General features: G+C 35.1%; 1 protein-coding gene across 1 annotated transcript; it reads left to right on the plus strand.

Annotated features, from left to right (window-relative positions):
- The first annotated feature begins 896 nt into the window (after window positions 1–896).
- LOC132626954 (uncharacterized) lies at window positions 897–7,855 on the plus strand. The gene is made up of 5 exons (XM_060341995.1): window positions 897–1,722; window positions 4,101–4,568; window positions 5,191–5,574; window positions 5,692–5,759; window positions 7,472–7,855. Exons 1-5 carry the CDS (start codon window positions 1,144–1,146, stop codon window positions 7,677–7,679), a joined length of 1,707 nt encoding a protein of 568 aa, XP_060197978.1. The 5' UTR covers window positions 897–1,143; the 3' UTR covers window positions 7,680–7,855.
- Window positions 7,856–12,897: the final 5,042 nt, after the last annotated feature.

Raw genomic sequence — 12,897 nt, forward strand, 5'->3', positions numbered from 1 at the left:
ATATTCCAGAAAGAATCTATTTACTACAGTATTTTAGTAATTTGCCCATAATTTACTAGTAATATTCTATGGTCCCATTTACGTTCACTTTTTAAATGTAATATCTAACAACATGAATGAATTGTTATCTAACCATAACATCCATATCTTTTTATTCTTTTTGAGCAGAAATAATGTAGCGTTTATTTCTTTTTACAAATTATCAGTTCTAAGTGAACATTGTGATAAGGTAAAATAGTTCAAATTTCAAAGATACACAAGAATTTTTACTGGTTTAGAAATCAGATCCAGTGTAAAGTATTAGTAGCTAAAAACTAAGAGAACTTTCATATGATTGATTTTAAAAAAAAGCAAAATTGACTCATTTTCTATACCTTTTTCCGATAATTATCACGTTCTCTTTTAGAAAAATAAAATAAAGGCAACCTTCTATTCAAAACAGCAAATAAAAGTAAGAGAAAATGACGAAATGGTCACTTGTCTTTGATAGTAGGTTTAAAATAGTTCCCTAAGTATATCTTTAGCAATTTTGGTTCTTTAAATTTTCTAAAAGTGAGACTTTGGTCTCCCTTAAATATTCACGAAACTAAGATTGTTAAATTTAATCGAAACTGTTGAAAATAGAAAATAGGGAAATCACTTTTGAAAGCACAAATTTTGTAGTGTATAGTATTATTTTTGATCTATCTCAAGCGTCTGGTGCAACTTTTCGAGGCGCGAGTTCTATTATTTTTTATGTCCGGTATAATTTTTAATGATGTTTCTGGTTAATTTTTTTTTTTTTTGCCAAACTTAAAGAAGGACCAAACTGCTCAGTTAACACTTAAAAAGGACTATCTTGAACATAAAGGATGATTTTGTCATCTTGTCTAAACATATTTTCATCCAGCTGTTTTGTCTTTGTTCCCCCAAAACCCCAAACACAATAAAAACCCTTGTTAGTATTCCCGCTTTCTCTCTGTATATATCTGTCTCTATCTTCACTTCTCTCCATGTCTCTCTACACACACCCAGAGTTAAATAGATAAAGTAGTATAACCAAAAACTTCATTAGGGTTTATTGTTTTACTGTGAGGTTTATGTTTTATGACTGTCTGGTTAAACACAACTGAAGGGTGAAGTGTGAAATGCGCCAAAAGAGGGATGCGGAAAGTGTTAAGCAGAAACCCATCTTTACCACCTCCAGTTATCCTATCCTTTAATAACTCCATAAAAGGTTTTTACAATAAAAACCCAATTTCCCTTAACCCCAAACAAACCCCTAGCAAAATTATGACTTCTGTTGCCCTTCACCGGGCTCCTTTCGTTAAACCCCTTTCGGGTTATCGAAATATAGATTGTTATGTTAAGGCCGGAGTTGTTGTTAATTGCGGTATTTGTAGATGTTCTCTTGATAATAATGCTGCCCCTGTTAGGGCTTGGGTTGTCCTGAAGCAGAGTAGGACTAGTGCTGCCTGGTTTGGGACGGTCGCTTCAGCTTCGGAGAAGAGTGTTGTGCCGGTGACTGCTGAGGAGGAGGAGGAGGAGAAGGATTCGGATAATGAGAGTGGCTCGACCGGGGTGGCTGCTAGGTCGCATAATAGGAGGCAGAGGGGTAGTGATGGGGTTATGGCTAGTCCCGATTTGTTAACGATACCGGGTGTGGGACCGAGGAATTTGAGGAAGTTGGTGCAGAAAGGTTTTATGGGTGTTGATCAGCTCAAACAGCTATACAGAGATAAGGTATATCTAATGTGCTTAAGTTTGTGGTTCCCTAAAGTATATATAGTCTGTTCCTTTGAAATTTTTAAGAATGAACATGGTTAATTTCACTAGTGAGGGACAAAATAAAGGTTCTTTTTAGTTTGGTTATAGACTTTATATGCCTGTGTAGGAATAAGTGTCGGATTTAGGCTGTGTTTGCATAAGCTGATACGCTCTAAGTGCTGAAAAGCTTTTTAAAGTGCTGGAATTTATTTTATAGATAAGTAGTTATATGTTTGGATAGAAGTACTGAAAGTGCTAATAAGCAATTGGTGTGTTGGTAAAAAAGTATTGATAAGCTGTTTTTTCTTTTAAAATGAGTGAAATGCCCTTTAAAGTATCCTTGTAAAGAAAAAGAGGAACGATGGATACCGAGTGAAGAGAAAGTTAGGAATTTTCCTTTATGAAAGATACATGGAGAATTAGAAAAAGTATCAAGGATAAAATACTACAAAACTTAGTCCAACCTAGATTGCTTATAAGCTGAAAAGTTATTAGTTGGGAATGACCAACTTATGGGTTTTGGGTGATTTTGGCTGATAAGCACTTTGGGTGTCTACCAAACACGTAAATAAGCTAAAAAGTGCTTATAAGCTTAGCCAAACACGCTCTTCTACTCTAGGTCTGTTTTGTTTCCATTAGAAGTCATTTTATGGTGTTTGGTTATCTGATATTAATTTTTAAGGAAAATACAGTCACATTCTATAATTGTCATTCGTTATAACAGCATTTCACTATAACCGTATAATGGCATGATTTTCTCCGGAACTGATTCTTCATGTTATATTTTACTTCTCTATAGCAGCATTCTACCTATAATAGCAGCTACATTCATTATAGTGATACACTCCTTGTTAAAGGACCTCTCTATAACAGCCATACTCAAAAATTGTGTAATAATATTTTGCAAGAAATATATTATGTATACAAAATATTAAAATATTCAAGGGAAAGCTTTTGAATTCCCTAGTGCTGAAGGTTTGGACAAAAATCTTCGTCAATTCAAGCTCTATATTATCATAAAAGAGACTGAAATTTATGAAACATCCTACAATTGTAGAATTCTTAAGTCAAACTTGAAATATTAAAACTTTCCTGTTTAAAAAAAAAAACTTGAAATATTAAAACTTTTAATTAATTTTAAATGTATATGTTTCTTAGATTTTAATTTTTTATCGGTACGGTACAACTAATTATGGATTTATGAGTAATTTAATAGTGTTTTCAATTTTTAATTAATGAAATATAAAAACTAATTGAGATTTTAAAATTAACGAGTATTTGTTTTCGTTTATAGCATAAAAAGTACAAAAAAATATTTTTTTGCGTACTTTTGTTTATAACAGCTAAATGAGATCTAAACATGAAATGCCAATATACATACATAACAACACCTCACTATAGCGGCCATGAAATTTTCAGACAAACGCTGCCATTATAGAAAGGTTTGACTGTGTTTTCCATCAAATGGGAAAAGCGCTTTGCCTCACTTATGGGAGGAGGTCATTTTCCTTTGCCAATATTGCAACTCTTTCTTTGTAACAATTCCTTCATCCAACTCTTAGATACAATTGTCAATTTTTAATACTAAAAAATGTCATCAAATTGCTACAGAATACAGATGCACTCTATCTTTCACCCTGTAATGGTTATTGTATGTCACTTTATTTATACCCAATCAAACACGGGAAAAAGTATTTTCCATGGAAAACATTTTACTCCATATCTAAGGGACCCTCCAATTTTAAAGGAGTAGCATTGAAATGATTTGGCCTTGAGTAAGCTGATTGCAAAGGATTAATATAAACAAGCCCCTGTAGCTGAATGATAATGAGGGTATAGTGAAGTAAGAATGCATACTCAGTTACCTCTATTGCAGTATTGTGATAAAAGTGTATAGAGGAATGACCGTGAACATGGGTTATGGTTACGACCATACTAGTTTTTCTGCATGGCATAGACCGCTCTTTTTCCCTCTAATAAGAAAGCAAAGCAAAATGCATCGACAACTCTTTTTGCAGTATTGTGATAGGTGTTAAGAGGATGAGTGTGACCTTGAGCTGTGGCTTTTGGCCGTGACTCTATCAATTTATATGCATGGCATACACAGCTCTGTCTTGAGATGTTAGGATTTTCTAGGACTGCATATTTTTTGGTGAATCCAGTTAATTTTTTAATTTGGATAGTCAACATGGTATCTCTATTTTGCAGTTATTATTGGGTTGTATTGGAATTACAGAGCGAAGTACTTAGCGTAAAAGAATATGTTTGGGTGATGTCAAGGAAATTGTGTAGCTTGTTTGACCTGTAAATTTGATGTACTTTCTTATAGTAAAGGCATTATTTTGGCTTTGCAGTTTTTTGGAAGATCGAACGAGAAGATGGTTGAGTTCTTGCGAAGCTCAGTTGGAATCATTCACAAAAACCATGCCGAGAGTATCACCACGTTTATCAGAAAGAGCGTGGATGAAGAGTTGAAGGAGAAGGACTCAGATTCCGATGCGAAGTCAGCACCAAAGAAACGACTTACTTTCTGTGTTGAGGGAAACATTAGTGTTGGAAAAACAACCTTTCTGCAGAGAATAGCTAATGAGACACTGGAATTGCAAGATCTTGTTGAAATAGTTCCCGAACCTATTGACAAGTGGCAGGATATTGGGCCAGATCACTTCAACATATTAGATGCATTCTATGCGGAACCACAAAGATATGCTTACACATTTCAGAACTATGTTTTTGTTACGAGAGTTATGCAGGAGAGAGAATCATCTGGTGGTATCAGGCCCCTCAGGTTGATGGAGAGAAGTGTGTTCAGTGACAGGATGGTAAATTTCTCTCACCTTTCCAAGCTTGTCATTGATTGCATCTTCTTTCTCGATCTTTGATTGTGTTAGCCGTCCCTTAACTCCCAAGACAATGCATGTTTATGAGATTACTTTTCTACAAAGATCCACATCTTTTACAGGTAGGCACTTCATCAAGACTCACATGAAATTATAAACTTGCTATTTTTTTAATATTCTGATTAACCTTTAAAGACTGCACAATACACTCAAATACTCTATCCATTCTTGAAAGAAAAAAAGATTACGTTAAGAGCACTACAACCAAACCAAACCATCTAATATTTGATGTACATTTGAACATCAATTCCTAAGATTTTAAAAAATGAGATTTACATATTTAGAGACTACATTAAATAACTATAAGTCATCCTTATAAAAAATAAAAAATAAAAAATAAAAAGAACTATATTGTACTTAAAATATTAAAAAGATAATGAGGAAATCAAAGTCAGAAAATTGTTTTGATTCCCAGATAGTAATGTTGTCAAATAAAATGGGAGAAAGATTGAAGTGGTGTTGTTTTTGTTGTATGCAATGCACTATACCTAGTTATTTATACCATGACAAGGGTTACTAATTGATGTACAATGTTTTCATAAAGGTGTTTGTAAGAGCTGTTCATGAAGCAAACTGGATGAATGAGATGGAGATCAGCATTTATGACTCATGGTTTGACCCGGTTGTTTCAACTTTGCCTGGACTGATTCCTGATGGTTTTATTTACCTTAGAGCAAGCCCTGATACATGTCACAAGAGAATGATGTTGCGTAAGAGAGAAGAGGAAGGTGGAGTTTCCTTGGAATATCTGCGAGACTTGCATGAGAAGCATGAAAGCTGGCTGTTCCCATTTGAAAGTGGAAATCATGGGGTATTGTCTGTTAGCGAGCTGCCCCTAAACTTTGACAAATCTGTACCATTACCCCCAGAAATAAGGGATCGTGTTTTTTATCTGGAGGGCAATCACATGCACCCAAGTATTCAAAAGGTACTTCTATCAATGCAACTTCACTTCACGGACATTTTTCTGTATTTCTGATAAAGTAATTCCTGGATATTTTCGTGTAACATACAACATTGTATCTAACTATCTATTATGATGCAGGTTCCTGCTTTGGTTCTTGACTGCGAGCCTAACATTGACTTTAACAGAGATATTGAAGCTAAGAGGCAGTATGTCAACTTTTCTTTATTTTCTATAAATGTTTATCTAGTTTCTCCTTCACTTAATAGTATACCTGCTAGAGTATATCATCTTTTTGTTACGAATCCTTAAAACAACGATATCATCTTTTCTTGCAGCTTAATTTAGTACTTCTATTGAGGCAAACTAACATTCTTTTTTAGCAGCTTCCCTCTGCTGCTTATATAACTATGTTAGTGCTGATCTTTTTATCTTTCTTCACACCTTAGTAGCTGTTCAATATTAGCTTAATGTCTTTAGGTGTTACCTAGATCAGTGGTTATCCGAGCCAGTGTTATCAAAAGCGAAAAGCGCAAAAAAGCTCCGAGTTCAGCAGGGACTTTAAGCGCAAAGCGCAAATATAGTGTGAGCTTTAATGAAAAAGGCGCAATGAAGCAAAAATACAAATATTTTAGTCCAAGACTAATACTCCCTCCATTCCATAATAAATGACTCTTTTAGCTCATGCACACCCTTTAAGAAATTACTTACTCCTAGAAAATTATGAGCATTTTTACTAACTTACCCCTAATTAATTCTTATAAAAAGAAAAGTTATTTAATGATTCTTGATTATAAATAAGTGTTAAGTTTAGAAGGATACGATTGATTTCTTCTTGAAATCCTAAAGTGTCACTTATTTTGAAACAAAAAACAAAAAGCCTAAAAGGTCACTTAATATGGAATGGAGGGAGTAATAATAAGCATGATTAACAAATATATGGACAAAGAAATTGTAAAAACATTACAATTAAAGGAAATATCAATTATCTAGTGTCATCTTTTCAGGAGAGGCTCATTGGCAAGGAAAAGTATGTCTTAGAGCCTTGATGATGACACTGAAGCGTACATAAAGCGCGGCGAAGCGCTCAACGTGTTTTGAGCCTCGCTTTAGGGCTTAAGCGCGCTTTAAGTGCAGCTTTGACAACACTGATCCGAGCTGTTGATTGAATGTTGGTTCCAGTAAATGTCACAAACAATTGATCTTCTAATAAGCCATATAGGTCAAATAGATCATGGGTATATCAGTAAATTGACAACACCAGTACTTTGTAGGGTTATATCGCCTAACAGGCCTACTCGACATGTACTAAAATAGGCATGAGAGGCTTGAGGAAATGAGGGATGCAGATCTGACAGTGCAAGTGAGCTGGTTTTTCTTTCCAAGAAGTAGGCTAAAGGAATTCTCTCCTTTTTTTTTTTGATAGACTAATTCATTACAGTTTTACACACACAATAGGATCTTGCATCCTTTTAACTCTTGATCACTAAAAGGAGGATGAAAGAAAAAGTATATCCCATTCTCTAATACTTGTCCCGAAAAAAGGATTTCTATCCTCGAAATGAGTTCTCCATAATATTTTGGTATCTAATATTCTACATCTAACATATCATACAGGTAATTGTTGCTTTGTCTTTAGTCCATGATGTGCCAAAGTGGATTATAGGCAGCTAACTTTTTTTTTATATGTAATGCTTCACTGAAGCTAGATAATAGTGAATTGTAGGGTCACTATTTGAAGCTCAAAAAATTCTTTTAATAGCCGACTTTAACATATTTTTAGTAAGTTTGTTGTGTTCTAGGAATGTTCTGTGATTTGTGCTTTGTTTCTGTACAATTAATTACCCCTCCTTGTCTTTCTTTGCCTGATATTTGAACAACATGGTTGTTATGTTTTATCTTAACTGTCATCCTTTTGAAGGTATGCTCGCCAAGTTGCTGATTTCTTCGAATTCGTTAAGAAGAAGAATGAAGTTACGCCAGGAGCTGGAGTAGAACCGTCTAAGGGCAATCAAGCACCAGTTTTGCTGCCTCAAAATCCTGGTTTGTGGGTACCTGATGGCAAGTTCTCGGAGTCTGCACTGAAATCCTTGGATTTCAGACGAAACATGTCGTTCATGTCTCGCTAGTGCATGTTGCTCATCCTTGGCATATCCAGAAGTTTTTGGGAAGGAATGTGTTTATTTTCTCCTTGTAAAAATGTGTTTTGGCTACTCAAAGCTTTTAACCTGCAGTTGGTGTAGGAGTAGGTTGTATGTGGATCTTGCTAGGATGCTGATTAGTGAAAGCTTTGTTTTCATTTGAAGGCAGTGGAATTCCTTCTTTTGCTTTGCAGGTTTTGAGATTTGAGTTGATATTCAGGCTAGCATGTTTCCCCTTGTTTAGAAATTCAAGGATGCCACAAAATCAGGTTTCCCTAATTATTACTCCCTCCGTCTCAATTTATGTGGCACCGTTTAAGTATTGAGTAGGCACAAAATTTAAGAAAGAAATGAAAGATTTGAATTTTTTGGTCTAAAATAAATTTTAGATATTTATGTAGTTATAAATTATTTTATTAAGGGTAATTTAAAGTTAGATTATTTTTAATTATAGAAAGGTAATAACTTTTTTTAGTAGTAAAAAGGAAATGTGCCATATAATTTAAGACGGAGGAAGTAGCATTCAAGGACGGGCGCATCTAGCAGAGTATTAAGTCAAAGTACTTGTACTAATTGACAAAACGAGCAACTCGCAGAATTGCCCCTTCTTTTGGGGTGGTTTTTAAATTTTGCCCCTCATATTTATAATTTTTAAATATTGCCGTTCGGTTAAAACTCATGGTTCTAGGTTCGAATTTTCATTCAACAAAAAATTTTAAAAAAATTCGCAAGACAGAGTTTAAATTTTGCTATGCCCTCACTGGTAGAATTTTAGTTATGTTTAATTAAAAGTCTGCTGATGGGGGCAGATTTTGCCTTGAGGCATATATATATATATTTTACTTTTCAAGATAAACTTTTAGTTATGCTTTAATTAAAAGTGTGCCCCATAAGACATAACTAAAAGTATGCCCCATAAGGCGGAATTTTTTCTTAAGGAATAACTAAAGTTATGCTGGACCCGGCTGTTACACCTCAGATTTTCACACGTTAAAGTCGCATCATGAGTTAGTCGACGCAAGTTCAAAAAGAATTATCTTGAAGTTAAAAGGGATTGAGCTTATTAATATAAATGGTTACAAGAGTCTATAAATAATATTAGTAAGTGACGGAAGATTTGAAGGGTGAATGAATCAAAGAAGCATGAGTTTCGTCAAAAGTCGGCAAGTTGGGAATATTATAACTTGTACTTTTGGGTGAGGTTAGGAGTTCTTCACATGCTAAGAAAATAATAATATGAAGTATTTGAATCGTATAATGGTCGTTTGTTAAGTTTGGAAGTCAAACGAGTTGTAATACGAAAATCGACAAAGGGCGTCGCAAGTTAAGTTTATAAATTTCACTGAGTCTAGTTTCCAGCGAATTTTACCGTTTGTCAATACGACATCGGAGTAGAGAGATATTCGTATTTCCGTCCAGGGACGTAAACTGCCGCGGGAACAATGAGCAAGGTCGGTGGCTGCTCACTTTAGGTCTATAAAAGACCCCTTGCACGAATTTTTTCTTCATTTTTTTCACCATCCACGACTTGGAAAACCCTCAAACTCTCTCCAATAAATCCTTCATCAATCTCAATCCAAACCAAGAGCAAATATATCAACTTTAACATGAAGAACAACATGGCAACTTCGAAATTGTGATTTCTTCACTATTTCACCTTTCGGAGGAAAACCTTGCTTTGAAGTAACTTGGGGTTTGAAGTGATTTTCATGGTCTAAGGTATATTTTAACTTTCTTTTGATCTTTTTGAACTTCTACAAGTAATTGATCATAAAAATTGGTGAAAACCCCCGTAGAACAAGCTCTTCTATATTCTTATGAAACTTTCATGAACTTAGCTTATTTGTTGGGCTGTTTTATATGGTTTTGTTGTGTTGTTTGGAGTTATGGTGATATGTATGAGATCATATTGAAGAAGAGAAGTAGAAAAGTAGAATTTGGTAGCGTTTTACGAGAAAATTTCGCTACAAAAAGGGCCTATAAATTCATGCCCATGAGTTGCTCGATTAAATGTCTAAATGAAGATTTCTATAAGCTATGACCTTGGTTTTGATCTTGAATTGTCCGTATTATGTAGGAAATCGTTCGTAAGGCATTCAAGGACTCGGGAAACATATATAACTCCATCGACGAGGTATGTAGGGCTTTCTATTCTCTTTGTGGCATGACTAGAATTCAGATGACCTTTCATTGAAAAGTTGTTCCATTAGCTTGGATCGATCGCGTTCCATGATAATTGAGCTGACATATACTTCATCTATGACTTGTACCAAATTATGTTCCACATCTCCTTTTGGCTATCGATTAAAAGACTTTCCGTTCAACTTGTGTCGATTACGTTCCAAAATGATTAAGCTTACCTCTTCTCTGAAATAGCTTGTATTAAAGTGTATTCCCGCATTCTTATCTTTCTTGTCCATCACTTAAAGATGACGGACCTTCCATTGATATATGTTTCCACTAAATATGAGATGGATACAATTCCTTGAGATTGACTAATCTTTATTTCATATATGATTGCATCAAACGCCTTTCATGCTTCCATATCTCTTTTGGCCACCGAATTGGAATGTTTCTACTAAACTTGGATTGATCATATACCATCCGAATGAGTTGAACTCTAGTTCATGTGTAACTCATACCAAGTATCTTACATGTTCTCCATGTTGTTGTCTCTTGAATTGAAAGGTAAAGAATGTAGCGACAATAACGATAGTCGGAGGGTAACGACGATAGGTCACTCCGACTCTTCTTATGATATCTCTTCTGAGGTCAGTCTTGCATTGCACTTATATATATGTATTTATTTTCATTACCGAGTCGCGCTATAGTCAACCGGGTAGGCACTTATATGTGCACCTAGACATGTTTCTTTCTTTACTGAGCCGTGTTATAGGCGGTCGGGTAGGCACGTAGCTATGCACCTAGATGTATTTATTTCTTTACCGAGCCGTGTTGTAGGCGGCCGGGTAGGCACGTAGCTGTGCATTGCCATTGATCATTTGGGCAGAGATGATGTTATGATGATGAGCTCACCCCACAGAGGGATTTATTATTGTTATATGATATGATATATGCCTCCACAATGAGGAATGATTTTACGGGCATGCATTTACATCTATATCATGATTATGGTCGCCCTCAGTGGCCTCGTTCAGAGTTTCAGGTTGTCTCTACATCTTTTCCCAAGTTATCAGTATCTCTTATGCTTATGTTACATTTATGCTTACTGCCTTATATACTCGGTACATATTTCGTACTGACGCATTTTTTGCGCTGTGATCATGCCCACAGGTACGGTAGACGGATTGTTGTACCTTTCTCAGTAGGATACCAAAGTTCAGCAGGGATGTTCGCACTCCATTCTCCGAAGTTGCTGGTCAGAGTCATTAAATAGGATGCATGCATAAATATATGTATAGAGAGTATGGCTACGGGTATGTTGGGGGCACTGTCCCGACCAGTTGATACATATTAGTGCTCTTAGAGGCTTACAGACTATCAATCAGTGTACAGGTATTGTGTTTGGCCTTGCCGGCCTTCTGACTAGTTGTCTTTCTTGGTTGTGGCCTTGTTGGCCCCTGTTATGCATATATGTGTTGTTGGACCTTTTCTGCTTGCAGGTTGTTATGATATACTTCTTACTATTGTTATTCAGCGGCCTAGTCTGCATATGATTCACGTTACAGAGTTCAGATATCACAATTGGTTCGCTCGGCCCTTCGGGTGCCGGCCAATCCCCAAGGCTGGGGTGTGACACCGACATAACTATAAGTTCTGCCTTATAAAGCAAAGTTTATGCCTTAAGGAAAAGTTCCGCCTTAGGGGCATACTTTTAGTTATGCCTTAACTAAAAGTCTGCCCATAAGGCATAACTAAAGGTATGCCCCATAAGGCGGAACTTTTCCTTAATGCATAACTAAAAGTTTGCCTTATAAGGCAAAGTCTATGTCTTAAGGAAAAGTTATGCCTTATGGGGCATACCTTTAGTTATGCCTTAACTAAAAGTCTGCCCCATAAGTCATAAATAGGAAAATACTTTTAGTTAAGGCTTAACTAAATGTTTGTCCATAATTATGCCGGACCCGACATATACTTGTTAAGGAATAACCAAAGTTATGACGGACCCGGCATACTTATGCCAAGTCTGCCCATAAGGCATGAGTATGCCGGGTCAGACATAACTTTGGTTATTCCTTAACAAGTGTATGCCGGGTCTGGCATACATGCGACTCAAACCTTGTCTGGTGATTTTTTTTTTTAAATTTATGCTTGAGCGGGGGGTTCGAACCCCAGAGCCTCATGATTTCTGCGCGAAGCTCAGGGTTGCAATGCGAAGGGCAAAATTTAAAGACCACAAATATGAGGGGCAAAATTTAAAGACCACCCCAAAAGAAAGGCAATACGTGCAAAAAAATGCAACAAAATTAATACCCATCTAGACAACTAACTGATCAAGGACACTAAGGGCCAGTTTGGAAAGCCACCTAGGTAATTGGAATTGGGTGTAATTACACAGTTTAGTTTGTTTGTTTGATCAAGTAATTACACAGTTAGGTGAGAATTTGGTGTAATTGAGGGGGTGTAATTACACTCTAATTCTCGGGGGAGGGGGTTGAGAATTGGGTGTAATTACACCTTGTAATTATATGGTTACTTTTTAGTTTGTTTATTTTAATTTCTTTTTAATTTTATTTTTATTATTTTAACTTCTTTTAATTTTAATTTATTTTTTATTTCTATTATTGTAATTTCTTTTTTATTTTTACTTTTTAATTATTTTTATTTTTTAAAATGTATTTTCTTTTTATATTATTTATTTTTTATTCCCAACCTTTACTTCTTGTGGTTTCATGTAATTGATCATATTTTTTTAAATTATTTTATTCATTTAGCATAACCGTGTTATTATTCTAATTTTTGAAATTGCACCTCTTAATATTGGAAAGAATGAGTCATTAACTAACTTGTCATATAACGAGTGACGTTATTAAAGTATAATTTCGTTGTGAATGAGGTTATAGACTTTTATTTTCTCTTTCTTTTGAATTATTTACTTAAGTAATGTTGGAACTTACTAATGTAACGTTGGAATTTGATATAAGAGTATTATGTCAAACTTTTTCTTTTTATTTTGAATTTAGGTTATATTTTCAATTTTAAGTTATTTGCTTTGATATTGCATGTTGTTTATTTTTCACTTACA

Source organism: Lycium barbarum, chromosome 2 (assembly GCF_019175385.1).
Source record: "Lycium barbarum isolate Lr01 chromosome 2, ASM1917538v2, whole genome shotgun sequence".
Lineage (NCBI taxonomy): Eukaryota > Viridiplantae > Streptophyta > Magnoliopsida > Solanales > Solanaceae > Lycium > Lycium barbarum.

What these genes read in the sequence shown, in the direction of transcription:
- LOC132626954 (XM_060341995.1), top strand. Translation starts at nt 1,144, where the DNA reads ATGCGGAAAGTGTTAAGCAGAAACCCATCTTTACCACCTCCAGTTATC. An exon ending in GTGTGTTCAGTGACAGGATG is followed by an intron (nt 4,569 to 5,190) that starts GTAAATTTCTCT and finishes GTTTTCATAAAG; the next exon opens with GTGTTTGTAAGAGCTGTTCA. An exon ending in TGCACCCAAGTATTCAAAAG is followed by an intron (nt 5,575 to 5,691) that starts GTACTTCTATCA and finishes ATTATGATGCAG; the next exon opens with GTTCCTGCTTTGGTTCTTGA.